The sequence below is a fragment of the Harpegnathos saltator genome, unplaced genomic scaffold (genome assembly GCF_003227715.2).
Source record: "Harpegnathos saltator strain DR-91 unplaced genomic scaffold, Hsal_v8.6 scaffold53, whole genome shotgun sequence".
In the NCBI taxonomy this organism is placed as follows: Eukaryota; Metazoa; Arthropoda; class Insecta; order Hymenoptera; family Formicidae; genus Harpegnathos; species Harpegnathos saltator.
In genome coordinates, this window is record NW_020230349.1 from 604,500 (window position 1) to 622,404 (window position 17,905).

The window sequence follows — 17,905 nt, forward strand, 5'->3', positions numbered from 1 at the left end:
GATGAAATTCTATTTTTTAACGCTACCATGACCTTTAATTATTCTCCGAAAACGGCGTCACAACAAGCTTGACACTCTGTACAATTAGTTGCCAAGACATTTTCGAATCGTACACATTCCTCTTTAATTAACATAAAGCTAACTGAGAATGTCCGATGCTTCGACAGAGTAATTTTCTTGATTTTCAGTAATCAATAAATAGAGTGCATCAATGTCGCGTACAGCCAGAAAGGCCTCCTCGCATTCCCCCTCGTCGTTCCGGAACCTTCGAGCGAAAAGAAGAGACTTGCCCGAGGGCAAAACTTTCGGTTTTGCTTCAACCGCCGCCCGCCGAGCGGGCCCGCAATGTTTACATCGCGGGCCGATTGTGTTGATCGGCTCGCGAGCGACGACACTTTTCGCCCTTCGTATTAATACTCGCGCGCCTCGCGTACTTGACCTCATTCCATCAACAGCAGCTGTGCGCGCGACACGCTCGTCACTTCCGTCTCGTGTTGAATTGAAAGAAATGTATCTTATCGTTCCTCGAGATACTCAATCCGTCGGCATCGCGTTGATTGAACCGCACGGTCGAATCGCGAGTATCGGCATTAGAAGCGTGAGCGAGTGAAATCCGATGGACTCCAGCAGCCGGGAAGCAGGACGCCGGCAGCGATACCGGTCACGTTTCCAGGTATGTGGAATCATTTATTATGCGGGAGGTCTCCGATAACAAGAGCGGACGTTTGACGAATTTTCCGGGAATAAGAAGTCGGAATTTCGCGCTCGGCATTCACAATCCGTCATCATCCGGCTAGTAATCATCACTTTATGAATTTGCAATTACTCTCGTCAATCTCTGTCTGTCTATCTATTTGTTGCGTTGTTGTATACAAAAGATATTGATCCAGACAGAGACGGGTAACGGTCCATCATGAACGCTCGGATCTCTAATTCTTCATGTTCTCGATCAAACATTCTGAATAATTCCCAACTGTATGAGAGTATTACCGGGTCTTGTGTAGAATATTCAACCTCATACCTTCTTCTTAGACTGCGACCATTTTTGTTTTCGCTCAGCGCTTCTTTCAAGTCTGTTTACTTTCGTTGCGAAATCTAAATTTAAATGTCCATTCGTAAAAGAGTATTTCCGAGAGCACACAACTGTTGTCTCCGCTTCTTGTTGTCATTTTTTTTCGTCAGCTCTTTCAAGAGCTCCTATCTAGACTTTCTTCAATGTCAATGATAGAAAAGAAATCGTAGCGAATATTCTCCACTCTTCCCGACCAAACATTCCTTCTCTACCGCAGCTTACCAACCAAGAACGCTGCATTTTTGTTCCAGACGTTGCGGGAAGCAAGTCCGGCGGACGCGGATGCCGCACCGGAGGATCCGGTTCGAGCACAGCAGGGTCGGCCGGAAGGTAAAGTTTACAAGTTTCCTACACATCTGTGTTCAACTCTTTACAATCTTTGCCTCTGCAATTTGTTCCTCGTCAACTCTCTTGAAAACTTCGTCTCATTTAAATTTTCAATGTTGGAACAAAAATATTGAGATAAAAATCCCATATTAGAATATTTCCGTATTTTCGATTCGTCTCGATCAAAGATATTCTCTCTCTACCGCAGATTATCTGACTGGGAAAACTATTTTTCTGTTTCAGTTATTGCGGAAAGCAACAACAATCCGGCAGACGCGGATGCCGTACCGGAGGATCCGGTTCGGGCCAAGCAGAGTCGGTCGGAAGGTAAGTTTACAAGTTTCCTACACATCTGTTGTGTTCAACCCTTTACGATCTTTGCCTTTGTAACTTGTTTCTCATCAGCTCTCTTGAAAGCTTCAAGTCCCATTTAAATTTTCAATGTTGGAACAAAAATATATAAAGATAAAAATTCCGTATCAAAATATTTCCGTATTTTCGATTCGTCCCGATCAAAGATATTCTCTCTCTACCGCAGGTTATCAACCGGGAAAATTATTTTTCTGTTTCAGTTGTTGCGGAAAGCAACAGCAATCCGGCGAACGCGGATGCCGCACCGGAGGATCCGGTTCGGGCCAAGCAGAGTCGGCTTGAAGGTAAGTTTACAAGTTTACTTACTATAGTCTTCTGTTTGACCCTTGGCGATCCAGAGCTGGGATATAACTTCCGGCTCGACTTGAGTTACGATCGCAGAGGGTAAACTACTCTTTTAATCGTTGGTCCCGCACTCGTTGGTCTGATCTGATGAGCGAATGTGAATTTTTTGTTACAGAGTTGAAGCGGAACGTGGCCGGCTCTGACTGCAAGTCGTTTCGGTGAGTCAAAATGAAATGAGAAACAATATTCTGCATGACGGATGTGGAACTAAAAAATATCGTTCGAGTCAATGCAAATTGCAAATAGATTCTTGCATGTATGTGTTTGTGACGTTGAATAAAATACATTGCTCGAAACAATCAGGGGATTACTTGATCGATAGCCTGCATTACATACGAGATTTAAAATACCGAATGATTCTCCTTTGATGTTCATTTGAATAAGAGATATTTATGTCTACAAACGCGAAAACCGTCATCAGCTGCTTTATTTTCATTTTTCAAGCGGGCCGCAGAATTATTTAACAATTATTCCACAATATTCAATTGTCCGTGTAAAATATATTCATACGCATAAATGCCTATACCGTTTGGCTACTTTTCTTTTATTTCCAAAACTTATTTCCATAAAAGGCTGTAGAATTATTTGGCAATATTGTCCATTCGTCACGATCCCTATTGTCTCGAGTAGCGTATAACGCGCGCAGAAATTGCGCCAGCGCACGCCGAGCTTGAGGTATCCTCGCTCGCGTGCCTTTGAATATCGCGACCGCGGTTATCAATATTTTTACCCGCGTTTTTACCCGCGCTGCTAATAAAGAAAGCTTAAATTCTCATTTCGCCAAAGTATCGCGAACGTAAGCTTCGTGACGGAACTATCATGCGTGAAAACTTTGCCCCGCTCTCTCTCTCTCTCTCTCTTTGCGCTCCCTCGGGCTGACCGGTTTCTGATTGTCTAATCTTCCCTCGTGCATTCGCGAATATTTCGCTCGTAGATATCGATACTCCCGCATTTTCGCGACTTTCAGACGCGATCGCGAAAAGCACCGTAAAAATCCGTTGGACGAGTCGATAAATTTTCGCACGGTTCTTGCTCCTCGTCGATCGAGTTTACAGAGTCCGTTTCGCAGCGCGTAAAAAGTTTCCACCGATGTCGACGTAAAACGTTCGTTAATTGACGCAAATATCGCCGTTCTGATACTAAGTATCAACCGCGTCGCGAAAGTGTGGCGAAAGTGTAGCAATCAACGTGGGACGCGCTGCAAGATGGATGCTGCGCGACATGCGGAGAGCGGCAGCTTGGGCGGACATGGACGGACATTGGTGAATCTGGTTGGATGCAACGGGACATCATCAATATCATCATCGGTGAGCGTTTGACTCAATGCTCGCAGAGAGCTCTTTTATTATTACATTGTGCATGCCGCAAATTTGCATTGACTTTTGTAACGAAAAGTATATTCCGTGAATTATTGCCGTATATTATGGCCATATATTACTGCCATATATTGTTGCTATATATATTATCGCCATATATTGTTGCCGTATATTGTTACCATATATAAAATTGCCACATATTGCCATGTATTATCGCCATATATTGTTGCCGTATATTGTTACCATATATAAAATTGCCACATATTGCCATGTATTATCGCCATATATTATGGCCGCTTGAAATCGCGCAAACAATCGAGAAAACTGAATTTGCCGATAATCGCAAAGGCGCGCGTCACGGACGGATGACAGCAGCCCGTCTCAGGGCTACCCGATAACAATACCGTTGCTGCAATTTAACTTTAAACCACAGCGGCCTCCGGTCGCAGGAAACTTTCCATCGCGGATTAACCCCTCGAGCGGAATGTTCCCGAGAAGCGCTCTTGACATGAACGCTGATTATATGGGAATTTGCCTCGTTAGGGCCTCGTCGCGGTATCTCGTTGTCGCGGAAAATAAGGAAGAAAGGAGTTAAACATCCGCACCGTTGCGAAAAGAGGGGCGATCCTTGACGTCCCTTCGCGAGTAAAATGTTAGACCTTTGCGAACGCGCGAACGTTAAATTCCACCGCGGCTGCGAACGTCCCCCGACTAGTTTCTTCGCGGAAACTGAATCTTCATAACTCGCGCTTGAGCGTGCGTTGAGATCTCTGTCGAGGGTGACACAACTCGCGTTGTTCTTCGATCGATCGATCAGTTGAAAAGGAAAAAAATGCGGAATGGCGCCGACACTTGAGATGCATTTTGCCGGAGTTGGAAAATTCTCAACGCAGAGTCATTCGTAACCGATTGCACGATTGCACGATTGCACGGTGAATACAACTTTTGTTTCACTCGGTGATATCGAGCCTTCTTCGATAAGACAGCCACACTCCAGGTTAGTTCAACAACAAAATGGAAGAGAAATGAGTACCGCGAGTCCATCGATTGGTTAGACACGACTCGTACTCACAATTGCCTTATAAAGTTGACACGACATTGTGCGCTTTGTAGACTAATACAAGTTACTGCAATTATTATATCTATTTTGCGTGGTGACAATATTTCGTAACTTATGTTTCTCGCTTACTTGCACCGTAACTTTTGCCCGCGAAAGGAGAGATAAAGCAATTGTTACACACAAACGCATATCCATACACGTTACTATATTTATTATGGCAGCATGGTACATTACGCTCTGGTACATTTCCTGAGCACACGAACTCGCGTTGTCTCGCGAGAGCGCGTCAATACAGAGTACGAAATTGCGCCGCACGGTTGTCGAAAAAAAAAAGAATTTCGCGCTGAAAGGTTCGAATGATTATCGAGAGACTTGCGTCTCTCGTCTCCTCCTCCTCCTCCTCCTCCTCCTCCTCCTCCTCCTCCTCCTCCTCCTCGTGGCCATCTTGAGCATCTGTTTTGTTTCGACGTGCTCTGCGAGAATTTTGAGTCTGTACCTTCTCGCTTCCAGCGTTATCAATCGACAAGATGACCGCGACGAGAAACCAGCAGTCTCGAACTGATTTTCTAACGGCTCCTCCTTAATCGCGAATCACTTTGCACGTGATTGATTGCACGTTACATATGATATATTACAAGCACGAGACTGATACTTTATTGTCCGTCCATGCCTCTGTAGTTGTATGTAAATACAAAGTCGTATCGTACACGCATTACATAAATGACTAAATCGATAAGAAAGGAAGAGGGAGCAAGAGAAACAATATTCTCACTGTACAATAAATATAAAAATACACACATCAGATCGTTAGAGCGTCAAGTTTTACAACACCGACGACTAGCCAGAAAACGTTCCCGGCAGCTTCCCCCGCGTATATTTTCGATCGGGTGTGTGTGTGTGTGTGTGTGCACACGGTACACTGAGAGAAAATCGTGTTTTTTCATCGTTCCAGCGAAAAAGTAACAGCAGCGTATACAAGATTATTGTCATTATAGGATTATGTCAGTAGCATTCCCTGACGATGATTGTTTCATTCAATTCACGCAATTATAGTGACAAGCACGAAATATTTTCTTCTCAGTGTATCACATATACGTCTGAGAAAATTTGATCTATCTGACTGCATCTGACTGTGATTACGGTAATGGTGTGCGTCTCGCGTGGTATTAACACCAACATCGACTCGAAAGCAGAACGATGCCGTTGCTTTGCAATGGATGAGCTTCTTTTTGAGAGCGCGAGGCAGGCGATCAGCGATCCGGTTTCGTATTCGTGGAGCAAGTTGATCTGTCGTTGATTATCTGTCAGGATTATTCAATTTTCGGGCCCCGAGAAATCTCGGACTTATCGTCCGATCGAAAATAAATCCAGAGTCAGAGTCACGGGAAACCGATTTGGCGAACGCTACACACGGAACCGTCCGGACGATCGCGCGGAGTTGTTATCATCTTCATCGAGATTGACGCGGGTCAAAAGTTTTGACCCTTTTCCTTGTTCTTTGGGAGAAGAGACCTCGCTTCACTCTCTCGGGGACCTCTCTGTTTGCGAAACGAGAGAAAGCTCACGAATCCACCGTGAGCTTACGTAATTATACAATTGTACAATTGAGATTCGATATAATTACATAGACGGGTGTACGGTGTTCTTTGCGCTTTGCATCGATATCCTCGTGGGAGTCTCCTCGTCGAGGTCATTCGGGATCTGGCTCCAATCCTCGTCCCCTTCGTCCGCGTCCTCGTGCACCGAATCTTTCCTGCGAGTTACAAGTTTTTCTTTCAACTCAGAAGCGAACGCTAACAAACATGGCGAATGGAAGGGAGATAAATCTTTTTGCTTTGATGGCTCCTTGACCGAACACTCGAGACAAAAGTCACTCGGTCACTCTGGCGAGTTTTTTCAAGAGTCTCGAGAACTTTAGAAAGATCGTGTTAGATCGTATACTAACTGATATTTGTTGCTGGACGGCAGAAACAAGGATTTCGGGCAGTCCTTGAAGTAGGGCCAGCATTCGCCATGAAACTTGCCGCGATTCTCCGCTTCGACGTATTCCTTGAGGAGATTCGCGAACGGCGATCGACTAGCGCTGAAACGGGGAGAAAGAAGAAAGGGAAATGAAATTATGTTTGTCTTTGTTTGGTTTTGTTGACGGACGGACACGGAGTGCGTCCTGTTTTCAACGAGAGACTCACGTAAAGAACAGCTTCAGCATCTCGCCGATCAGACCAAAGTTGCTCAAAGGGTGTCCCTGGACCTCGCAGATCGCCCTCAACAGGCACGCCTTCCCGTTCATCCCCAAAGTGTTCAGCATGTCCTCGGCGGTACCGTAGAGCAGGGCCCTCTCGCCACCGTGGAACGCATTCTTCGGAGGTGTTATCTCCCGCTTGTGCAATCTGCGCTTTATGAACGCGGCGATGAAGTCCGCCATCATCATGCCGGCCTGACGGCTTTTGAGATTCCTGTCGAAGGCCGGCGGCAAGCCGCCATAGGGGTTCTCGTTGTCGGTCAAGCCTAGCTTGTCGAAGTCGACTGTGTGTGTGTGTGAACAAGAGTTTACAATTCCATTATAATGCATATCTGTCGAACGCGATCGCCGCGTTCTTCTCTCCCTTCCATCTCTCTTTCATTCAATATCACGCGATATAAATGCGAGATAAATCAACGGGCGAGCGCGCTCGATTTCCGGGATCGAGACTACTCTACGAGGGGGGGGGGCGGGAAGGAATAGTCAAGTTTTCAAGAAAGATCACGCATTCGCGCGCTGCTACGTCGCTCGCTAACTCGAGAACTCACTCGTGAATGGTAGACTGATGGTCATGTTGCTGAGGAAACCGTAAGGTGGATGCCTGACGAACGGCAATGCCAACGTTGGTGTGATTGTCATGACGGTGCCGGGCGGTAGCGCGATTCGACCGTCGTTTGTGAACCAAAAGACCCTCTTCTGTCTGTGATGCGGTCTCTGATGAGAGGACTCGTCCGTAGTCCCGGCGTCGGACGCGGACGACGACGACGACTCCTTCAGGACGGCGAGACCGAGCAGCAACAGAAGCCCTTTCCGCGTCGTCATCTTGCTCGCTCGTGCGACAGCTGCAATTAGAATCGGCATCGAGCGGCATTCAGACTCTAGCGCTGCATTGACGACGAAAATACTAATCTCATATATGCACACATTGCTATTATATAGTTACCTTTATTTATCGTTATTGGAAGGCAACAAAAAGAAAAACGACAAGGAGAAAATAATTATCGTTCGCAAGGAGACACAAACACTGTTTTCTCTCGCTACATTCCCAGGGTTAACAGTCACACACAGTCTGCTGGGAGTTTCTCGTTTCTGTGTGTGTGTGTGTGTGTGATCTTTCGCGAGAAATTTCACACCCCTTGAGACATTCGAGCAAGCTGGGTGGGTGCACGAGTCGTACAGATTAGCTCGATGGTTTTATTTAGACGCTTTAGTGGACGCGCGCGCGCGGGTGTTGCGTGCGATTTTCAGCCTCTCACAAGGCGCGTCGGCGCGCGCGCGCGCGCGTTTCAAGTAGGCCGCACGACAGATCGCGCGGAATTATTTGCGATAAATCGCGCGTTGGTACGTCGCGTATACATGCGTGTATATTATAGGATGTATTGCAGCCCACACGACTTATACGGTACCCGGTGTGAATCTCAGATGACTGTCGGCATCGAGCCGACGTCAAGGGGGAAAGTCCGGGGACGCGGCAGGTGGATTTCGTCGTTCGCGCGTCGCCTGGCTACATCCTGTTCGCGCGCCGCAACATTTTCGCCTAATTGATATTCGGGACGAGAGCGCCTCGGGCTATCGCTCCGGCGAATTCGACATTAGTAATTCAATTTGTGGGTAACGGGGGTAGAGCTTTTCGGTACGCGCGATGTCTCGTCGTTGTCGCGTGCAACCGCACTTTCTGCTCACGATTCATCGTTTGGTCGTATTACTTCCAACACGATCGTGCCTGAAATACCGCGGTGTCTCAGGCGTGAAAAATAACGTCACCGTCATTTATGCGTTGTGTTTGAAATGAATATTTTGATATTCCGCGCACACGTTCGAAGAAAAGAAAAAAGGCCCCGCGCCTTATCGCGCTCATCTCGATACTAGACGAGACTCCGACGAGATCAACATATCGCACAGGATTGTAATTCTGCTTAACGCGCTAATTACATTATCAGCTCAAAACTGACGCGAGTGCTGCAGCAGTTGGCGCTGCTATAGCGTTGATGATAACAACCCTACACGCATATACGTATATATATATATATATATATATATATATACCGCTACCGATAAATTTCTTTTCTCTTAGAGCAAAGGGAAAAGAAGAAGACGAGCGACGATGATTGTTCTTGAATTTAAGTCTCGAAGGGAGTTATTAACGAAGAGAATTAACCATTTCCTTTCCCTTCAGCCGTGTTCAAGAGTGTTTGTCCTCCGCGAGATTTTCATTCGGCACGACTCGTCCTCCTCGTGCGATAATTACACGCTTTCGCAAGAGCGTTCGCGTTCCCGTTCGATGCGCGCCGCGATACCACGTACATCGTACATCGGTTAAATCGCGCAGCGTACCGTCTTAATTATGATAAACGCGCATGGTGCAGCCTGATTGTTATCGCGTGGCGACGCGCTCGAGTCGAACTGCGTGACGCACCGCGTTGTCGTCGTCGTCGTCGTCGTCGTCGTCGTCGTCGTCGTTGTCGTCCCTACTTACGGGACATTACGGGTGTGGGCCAGGTTCACTAGGCTTCGGCCATACGCGACCAGTCCACGAGGTTCGGTTTGATCGGTGTAACAGTATATAAACTGCGAAACCGTACTTAAGGGGAACCGGGCGACGCTGGGCTGAGGAAGTGTGCTCTAGAAAAACGCCGCACGATCCTCTCGTACTTAGCCGTATATAGGGGACTTGCGGGTCAACTGGCTCCGGGTATGTGAATGGGTCTCCTGGGTGTATGCGCTTGTCGCGCGAGAGACACGGTGGGGGGGGGGGGGAGGAAGTCGCAAAATATTCCTTTTTTGAACATAGGTACTTTCCCTGAGCTTCGTCGAACATGTGTGTTTTGGTCTTCTGATGTACGCGGACGTATAACAATAGCGCTCACACACACACACACACACACACACTCACACAGTTATTACGCCACGCTACGTACGCTGCAGTAGCAACGACCGGTACAAGAATGATTTCCCAGCCATAATTACTTCGCTGCGCGATATTAATTACAAATGCCGGATACGTTTCGCGAGAGCACGCGGCAGAAATGGATCCTGCCAAGCAGGATCGAGTGAGTTTGCGTGACCCGATCGTGCCGCGAATATCGCCGGGCGACGTACATCTATCTCATTTTCTAAGAGACAACGGGGTAAGAAAAGGACGTTCAAGGCGAGAACGTTATTTTTCGCGAGAAATCGCGCGGCGCAGAGCGAGTTGGCCGTTGGCCGACTCGGCGTTTGATCTAGATCGAGACGGGCGGGCTGCTGGCCCACATTGTCTAACACGGCGAGAGTGAAGTTCGGCGGCGGCGAGTATAAGAAAGGTGGGCCGACCGCTAAGCGCATCGCGCGGAATACCGAATGATTGACCCGCATATTTTGATATGCGCGTGCGCGCGCGCGCGTCCGCAGGAACGTGTACGAGCGGCGAATTAAACCGCTTGCAGCAATTAGGTCCTGGTCCTACTCCGACACCACGTCGGAGGAACCGTGAACGTCGCTCGTTTTTTTGCGCGGCGTTTTTACCGTTAGCCGTGTCGAAACCGGGTCGATTTTAAAGTCTCACCCCCTCCGCCCCCCGCCTTCGCTTCGGTCAGCTCGACCCGCCGAATTGCGAATCCGCGCGATCGCGCACGCTGTTATTCGCGGTGATAACGGTCGGCCGGGGTCGCCGGCATCGATCGTCGAGCAGCGGGGCGAAGCTTCGTGTTTCGATGCGATGCCGGCCAAGCGCGGTGCAAGAAGGGAACGAGCTCGCTCGTGTTGCTTGCTCTTCTTGAAATTCGTTCACCCGGAAGGGGTTCTCCTTCCGGGTCGAAATCGAAACGCAATCGTTTCCGCACGATGCTCGCTTGTCGTTCGGATAATTCTGCTTCTACAAGCAGAACTACGATTAGAGAGAGAGAGAGAGAGAGAGAGAGAGAGAGAAAAGTCGCCGTTGACGGCCTTTCCCAGGCCGAATCCCCAGGTCCGTTTGAGCGAATCTCACGCGATGAAGCGCCGCGCTTCATTTACGGTCCCGCTTGCGGGCGTCGCGTTTCCTACCAAAACGGTTGCACTGCGCCCGATTTTATATGCATCCGTACACGTACACAGATGGGCATTTTATGTTCCTTCGCATCAAAATGCAGCGAATTCCTGACCTAGTGCCTTCTATACCCATCTTAACGGTAATATCGTTAACGTAGTCGCCGTACTTTTTAAGTATTGCGCTCTCGGTGACCTCTCTCTCTCTCTCTCTCTCTCTCTCTCTCTCTCTCTCTCTCTCTCTCTCTCTCTCTCTCTCTCTCTCTCTCGTGGAAAAAAGAAGAAGAAAGGAAGGAAAAAACAGCAACGATATATTATCTTGGTCCGCCGTTCATTTATCAACCCCGCCCGACACACGTGCACACTTTTATCAGCTCTCTTGTGGTTTTCTTGTTTCATCAGTTAATCAGTCTTCGATTGACTGTGCGGTTACATTTTCCAAGCTACGATTGAAGAGCGACACGGCGACTGACTATTGTTAATACCTGTAAAATTCTCTCTCTCTCTCTCTCTCTCTCTCTCTCTCTCTCTCTCGACCGGCATGAAACGCCATTTTTAGATGATCAATGATTTCAGATCGATCTCATGAGTCGAGTCAATTTGCGAAATTGAAAACTTCTCGAGCGTGACGCGGTGATCAATAAGCTTACTCTGGTCTGTGATCGAGAATATCTGTCCCTAAAGTGTTTGTGAATCTCGAGACGAGACCCTCCTCTCCCATGTGTCGCTGTCGTAGGAATTCCCTCGGATAATTAATTTATGATGCACAATTTGTGCGCGCTCGCGTGTTTGTACGTAGCCATGTATGACGAGCGGTAATTACTACACGCTCATAATCAGCTGCTTTCTAAAGATAAACGACACGTGCTAATGTTAACACGTAAACAATTAAATCGAGGCGAAAATGCTGAAAATGTCGTAATTAGTATTAAAAAGTTTGAACAATAAATCTCCGGTACTACTCATCGAGGAATATGTTAAGTAATTGAGAAAATTGTACCTCTGAAATCAGTTCAATGACTCAAATCTTCAAGAAGAAGAATGAGACACAGATTGATGTGCTTGTGTTACGTATGAGAGTGCAGCAATATAATATAAATCCTTTTATATCTCTATACAAATGATTATATACACAAAGTACTATACCGACAAGAAAAAATATTCGTTAGTCTCACAGCGAATTATAGCCATATCCTGTATGCTAACGATACCTTTTTTACTGATTTTGATTGACTAAAAGATATGTATGTACATATCTTTTTTTTCTTGTGCGCGTCAACACACGTCGCGTGGATAGAATGCACTAAAACGCAAAAGAAAATATTTACCTGGAAACTATATTTTCTTTTCAGACTTGTGGCGCGTGGACGTGGATTCGATTGTGAGTGAGTTTCTGGCGGTGGTTTCTCGATAAGTACAAAAAGCGGCGGGTGACGGGGTATGTATTTATTGAAAGTAGAATTCATCATATTGTTATTTCATCGAGCCTGATAAAAAGAATCAGAGATGAATTATTAGTGTGTATTGAGTATTATTGCGCGGAGTTCATTGCGACCGTTCTTTCCATAGTCGACTCGAGTACGAATGGACGGCGGGCGGCACGCACGTTGTTAAACTTGTATCAGCAGCACACCGTCGCGCGAGATCGTGCATCCGCGCAACAAATGCAAAAGCAAGATCTACCGCGATGTTCGCCGATGCATACACACACACACACACACGCACCTATCTGTATATCCGTACGAAAGCGAACGTGGCGATTCGCGGACGTCCCGCTGCCTGTCTGTACGACCGTGTCACATATACGGTTACGACGATCTAGATTGCGCAAGATTGCTTAGACGGATTAAGTTTCTACGAGTTAAATTTTTCTCCGTTAAATTCCTCCCCTCAAGTGGATATTCTCGTATAGGTCAAAGATAAGACGTTACGCGCATAATTTGATTTAAATAGATGGAACAATTCTTTATACTGCGTATTACAGTGCGTAGAAATTGATGAGATGAAGTTTAATATATTCTTTACCAAACATTCTCTCTCATTCTCTTATTTCTGCGAGAAAGCAAGCCGAGGATCGAAGAACGCGCGACGCCAACGTCTCAACAATAAATTTCATCTGTGATAAGATCACAGTCAGATTTAGATATTTGGAAAAAATTGTAGTTCCGCGAAATCGCGATGGAAAAGAGTCAATTGATCAAGCATAATATTAATAGCAGAGATAGCAAGACGTCCCGTGTTGAGGAATCGACTTGGACGTCGCCGACGACGTCAGCTGTTGAAGATCCTCCTTCGCGCACGACGACGATGCGCGAGGACGATCAGGTCGAGGCCACGGCCCGGATACGACGGGGATACGACGATTGAGTTGAGACCCGGGTCTGTGAAACCAGTCGAGTGGGCCTACAGCTGAGCGTGCACGCTCGCGAGTGAGTAGGCCTACGGAAAATCCGGGTTTTCAGAGAGGCGCGAAACACCGGCACGCGAGGTCGCGAGTGTCCTGACATGTGACTCTTCGTAATAGGGGCTCTGATAATGGACGCGCGTACTATGCGTTCGCGTTCGCGTTCGCGTTCGCGCGCGCGCGTCAAGGATGTGATTATAATAACTTGCGTAAGAAGGAAATGAGAATTTCCGAGAATGAGCGAGAGCCACTGATATATATCCCCTTTAATCACCTTTAATCAGGTGATTGAATCTGTATCGAGGGTCGTTTCGAGGAATTCAGGTTTTCTCATCGAATCTTGTGACACTCACGGACTTACGGATTGTTGTTGAGCCGGGAGATTTGAGCCGAGTCGAGCGAGTCGCGGAAGCGGTAGAGAGAATCTCGTCTTTTCATCGATCTTTTCGTCGATCGAATTTCACTGTTTCGTTTTTCATACACCTGCCTCTCATCTCAGCATCTCAGGGGATATATTGACCATCGAAAAGAAAGAGACCGCAAGAGAGGCAACAAAGTGCGAAGATCGATATCCCACTTACTACCTTTTCACACCTGCATCGTCGGAGAGAGACGAGGCTCAGTGAGATATCAATTCTTCAATCCAGTATCGGTTGCCAGAAAATATCCGTGCTCTCTGTGAAAATATATAACCCACACAGGGATTCCTCCGTTATTCCTCATCCACGCCATGTGGGCTAGCCGATGCCTTCGATCAGTAATCATAAGCCTCGAGTATCCACCACTACACGTGCCTAACCACGGAGATTAACCCGTTCGCTTACTTTAGCGAGCGCTCGTCCCGCGCTCGTCCCGCGGGATCCACCTACTCCGTCCGTCGCTGCAACGCTTTTCAAATAGTAACGATAACAAAAAAAAAGAGAAGGGGAAGAAAGAAGCAATAGAAGATGAAGAAGAAGAAGAAGAAGAAGTGCACAGCGACATAAAGAAAAAAGTCTCCGCGTCCGAGAAGTTTAATGCTTGATTAAATCTAGCGTTACCGAGGAGAGGAAGGGAGAAAGAAAGAAAGAGGCAATTTGCGATCACTCGTCGTTGACGAGAGCATACATTTCGCCGCGAAGAGAAAAAAAGTAAAAAAACGGATAAAATATCGAAATAAATGCAACAGAGAGAGAGACATCTCTAGGCTTACGCGAGAAAATCGAAGAAATAAAGGTACGGCAAACTGGTGAGTGTGAGTGAGTGAGTGAGTAAGAGAGAGAGAGAGAGAGAGAGAGAGAGAGAGAGAGAGAGAGAGAGAGAGAGAGAGAGAGAGAGAGAGAGGCAATTAAAAGCTCGGCTATCTTATCCAAGTGAGCCAACACTCTCACGATCAACATAATTACGCGCACGTTATCTCACCTTTATTGAACAACAGGCTCGATTTCCCCGCGACGATGCGCGGCGAGCTCGCGGACAGATCCGCCGCCGCGGTGGATGATATGTAGGGTAATCTTGACACACACTGATTAACAGAGCTTATTAACAGAGCTACGGCGCACTGTGCCCGCACCGTGCGGCCTGCCTGCTCGCTGCGGGTCCTCGCCGCGACGACACGGTGGGTGGCGGTGGGTGCGCTGCGATTCTTCTCTTCGCAGGCGGCGTTCCCTCTCCGGTCGAACTCCGTGTCGGTCGGGCCGATCGGATCGGCGCGGCGTACGTCGCGATGCAACCGCGAGAAACAGATTGCGCAATTATTCTCGCGCCTCGTGCATGTCCCTTATCTCTCTCGCAAATTTGCACAGCGTTTGTTATTATTGCCACCGCCGCTGCCGCCGCCGCCGCCGTCGCCACCTCCGCCGCCTCCGCCGCCTCCGCCGCCGCCGCTCCGCCGCCGTCGCCGCCGCCGCCGCAGCCGCTGCCGCCGCCGCCGCCGCCGCCGCCGCCGCAGCCGCTGCTGTTTATCGCGCGTCGTTCATTGTCGGCCGCGGCGCCGTGAAAAATGGAACGTAAGAGTGCGAGCGAGGCCGCGATCCAGGCCGCACGTTCGCCTCGACAGCCGTTCCGTTCCGTGCTATCCGGAGAACGGACGGCCGAGCGGATATCGACCGACGTACCTCTCGAATTGTGCGCGATTCTCTATCATTGCGCGTACGTCGTCCTTGTCTTTCGCTTCCGTTCGATTTTATCCGCACCGCGACATTGCCGCGATTTGCACTCGCTCTTGCCCGCGAAAATCACCACCGTTCAAATGTCGCGCCGACGAGTCTCTTTCTTTGAGGATTACAATGTGATTATAATGTAACTATAATACACACACACACACACACACACACACACACACGTGTTGACTTGTGCGCAAAGTCGAGTCCGCGAGTGCTTCTCAACAGATATGCGACACTCTCGCACCTCCGCGATCTCGCGGTGCGGCTGTGGGTTTTGAGCGACTTGAAGAGAGCGCTCTTTATGAGCGGATCAGCCCGTGAGCGTATATCTCGCGACCCTGTCTTCTCTCTTTTTGTGGACGCACGTCCACAAAAACAACGTCTCGCGCTTTATCTTCGCTATTCGGTCTGAATCAATGTCGACCGTTTCGGAGAGCACTGTGAGAGCACGGTTTGTGTGCTCTGCCATTCACTCGACCGCCGCTATCTCGCCGTATCAGCGTCAATCAGCGCTGGCTTTGGATTGATCACTCGTTCCGGTGAACCTCGCGCGGCCGCTCTTTACCGTCGTCGATTCTCGCGCGCACACACACACACACACACACATACACACACACACACACACACACACACACACACGTTCTAGATCTAGCGCGAAAGGTATCGTCTGTTTTCGGGGCAGATATATCTGCATAAACAAGCAATCTGCACACGCACGTGTGTCCGTCTCCGACGGACGGAGTCTCGGTCGCGAAGCACCGAGCCGCGAGAGCGTCCGTCACCGACGCGGATCTGTCCGCGTTCGCGAGCGCGTGGGTGAGATGCGGCTGAGATCGTTGCTGACGGTGCGCGATTTATCCAGGTGCGATGCGTCAAACGGCCCGTGCCCGCGCGGATGTGCACCGGATTCGGTCCCGTGCGCTCACTCGCCAAGTTTGATCACGCGCGCGCGCGCGCGAGTTCAGTGCTTTCGCGCCGACACCGTGATACCGACTTTCAGACTAACCGCGCGCGCGCGCGCGCGTTCTCGCACGCGCCGCCGTTTCCGCACGGCGACGCGCGGCCCGCGCTCTCCCACCTTGTGCGCGCGAATACGCGCACCCTCTCCTCTCTCTCTCTCTCGTCTCTTTCTCTCTTTTTCCCCTCTCTCTCTCTCTCTCTCTCTCTCTCTCTCTCTCTCTCTCTCTCTTTCTCTCCCTCTCTCTCTCTCTCGCTCTCTCGCTCTCTCTCTCTCGCTCTCTCTCCCCCTCTCTCCATTTCTCTCTGCTTGCCGATCCTCGTGCACGAAATATCGTATTGCATCGTATTGCGCTCCACGCGATATCCTTTCTTCGGCAGGAGGCGAGCTGAATTTTTCTCCGTTTGTTACATTCGCAGAGTTCGTCGAGAGGGAGGGGGGGGGGCCGTTGGAGCAGCTTCGTCATAAAAGAGCAAGTGTGGTCACGCGTTTCATCTGTGTATGAGAAACAGCAAAATCGGCAAAATGTTACGATTGAGAACAACTTGTCTGCCATCAGCTGGCATCCGTATCAGTTTGCCGCCATCCGCGTTCCAATCTGCAATAATATCAGCAAACGTTAACGAACATCGAACCGAGTCCGGGCCTTGATTTCGGGCTCCGCTTCGAACGTGCCGCGTTCACTCTAAGCGTCTCGAGAGTCTCTCGCTCGGTATCTCAATGTGCCGTGTGTGCGCCATTGGACCCGCCAAATTGCACACATCGGTTCACGCAAAAGGAAAGATTCGGAATAAAAAGACGTCGCCGCAACGTATCGTCCGGAATAGCGGAAAAACCTGACAGCGCGTGCCGCGCGAACCTGCTTCTCGTACGAGTCAGCCGGCGCGCTGTTCTCGATCTAAATATGGAAAGAGATATTGGGAACAAGAGAGAACGAAGAGACACACGGAAAAGGAAGACAGGCGTTACGCAAATGAAAGAGCCGGCCGGAATGAAAAAGGGGAAAATCGAGGGGATCCACGAAGATAGCGGTAAAGGCGTCCGTCGCCGCTTGCGAGCTGAGAGAAAAAAGGGGGTTAAACAGGGAAAGGTAGTTACGGTTGGAGCATAATGAGATTACCGTTAACAATAATGAAAACGACAGGTGTAGGAATATAACGATGAGCATGCAGCGGCACCGAAATACGAAAGAATTTCATCCTCAGGATCCTCACAACGCGGATTCCTTCTGCCAGATCCCGATGAGAGAGATAGATCAGCGATGAAACGTCAAATTGCCCTGGAATCTTGCGTATAAGAGCGAACGATTCACTTAAAAGACTTTTCAATTTTAATAAATTTCTCCCTTCGACTCAGAGTCGACAATTTACGTAGTGCCGAACTTTTGGAAAATCTGGCGGTTGAAATTGTCCTCGTATTTCATCGACAGGGACAATCGATCGCGCAATTGACTCTACGATAGACACATGCCAAATTATCTATCAATACTCTTGCGGTACTTGCGGTGGTGGGACTGAGTGATGATTACAGATACGTTAGACATTGCATAGACGTGAATATTTTATAATTATATTTACGAGAAAAATCGACTTTTCTATCTCTACGTTGCGACCACCAGTTTTGACCAGTTGACACCTCCATCTGTCGAAGGAATAAAATC

At 48.5% G+C, this 17,905-nt stretch overlaps 1 protein-coding gene across 1 annotated transcript; it reads right to left on the bottom strand.

Annotated features, from left to right (window-relative positions):
* Nucleotides 1-4,686: 4,686 nt before the first annotated feature.
* Nucleotides 4,687-14,962, bottom strand: LOC105191132 (uncharacterized). Its single transcript, XM_011154316.2, has 5 exons — nucleotides 14,545-14,962; nucleotides 7,283-7,576; nucleotides 6,682-7,018; nucleotides 6,438-6,575; nucleotides 4,687-6,245 (listed from the first exon to the last, which is right to left on the bottom strand). Exons 2-5 carry the CDS (start codon nucleotides 7,554-7,556, stop codon nucleotides 6,113-6,115), a joined length of 882 nt encoding a protein of 293 aa, XP_011152618.1. The 5' UTR covers nucleotides 7,557-7,576; nucleotides 14,545-14,962; the 3' UTR covers nucleotides 4,687-6,112.
* Between the last annotated feature and the right edge of the window lie 2,943 nt (nucleotides 14,963-17,905).

What these genes read in the sequence shown, in the direction of transcription:
- LOC105191132 (XM_011154316.2), bottom strand. Translation starts at nt 7,556, where the DNA reads ATGACGACGCGGAAAGGGCTTCTGTTGCTGCTCGGTCTCGCCGTCCTG. An exon ending in CATCAGTCTACCATTCACGA is followed by an intron (nt 7,019 to 7,282) that starts GTGAGTTCTCGA and finishes ACACACACACAG; the next exon opens with TCGACTTCGACAAGCTAGGC. An exon ending in ATGCTGAAGCTGTTCTTTAC is followed by an intron (nt 6,576 to 6,681) that starts GTGAGTCTCTCG and finishes TCCCCGTTTCAG; the next exon opens with CGCTAGTCGATCGCCGTTCG.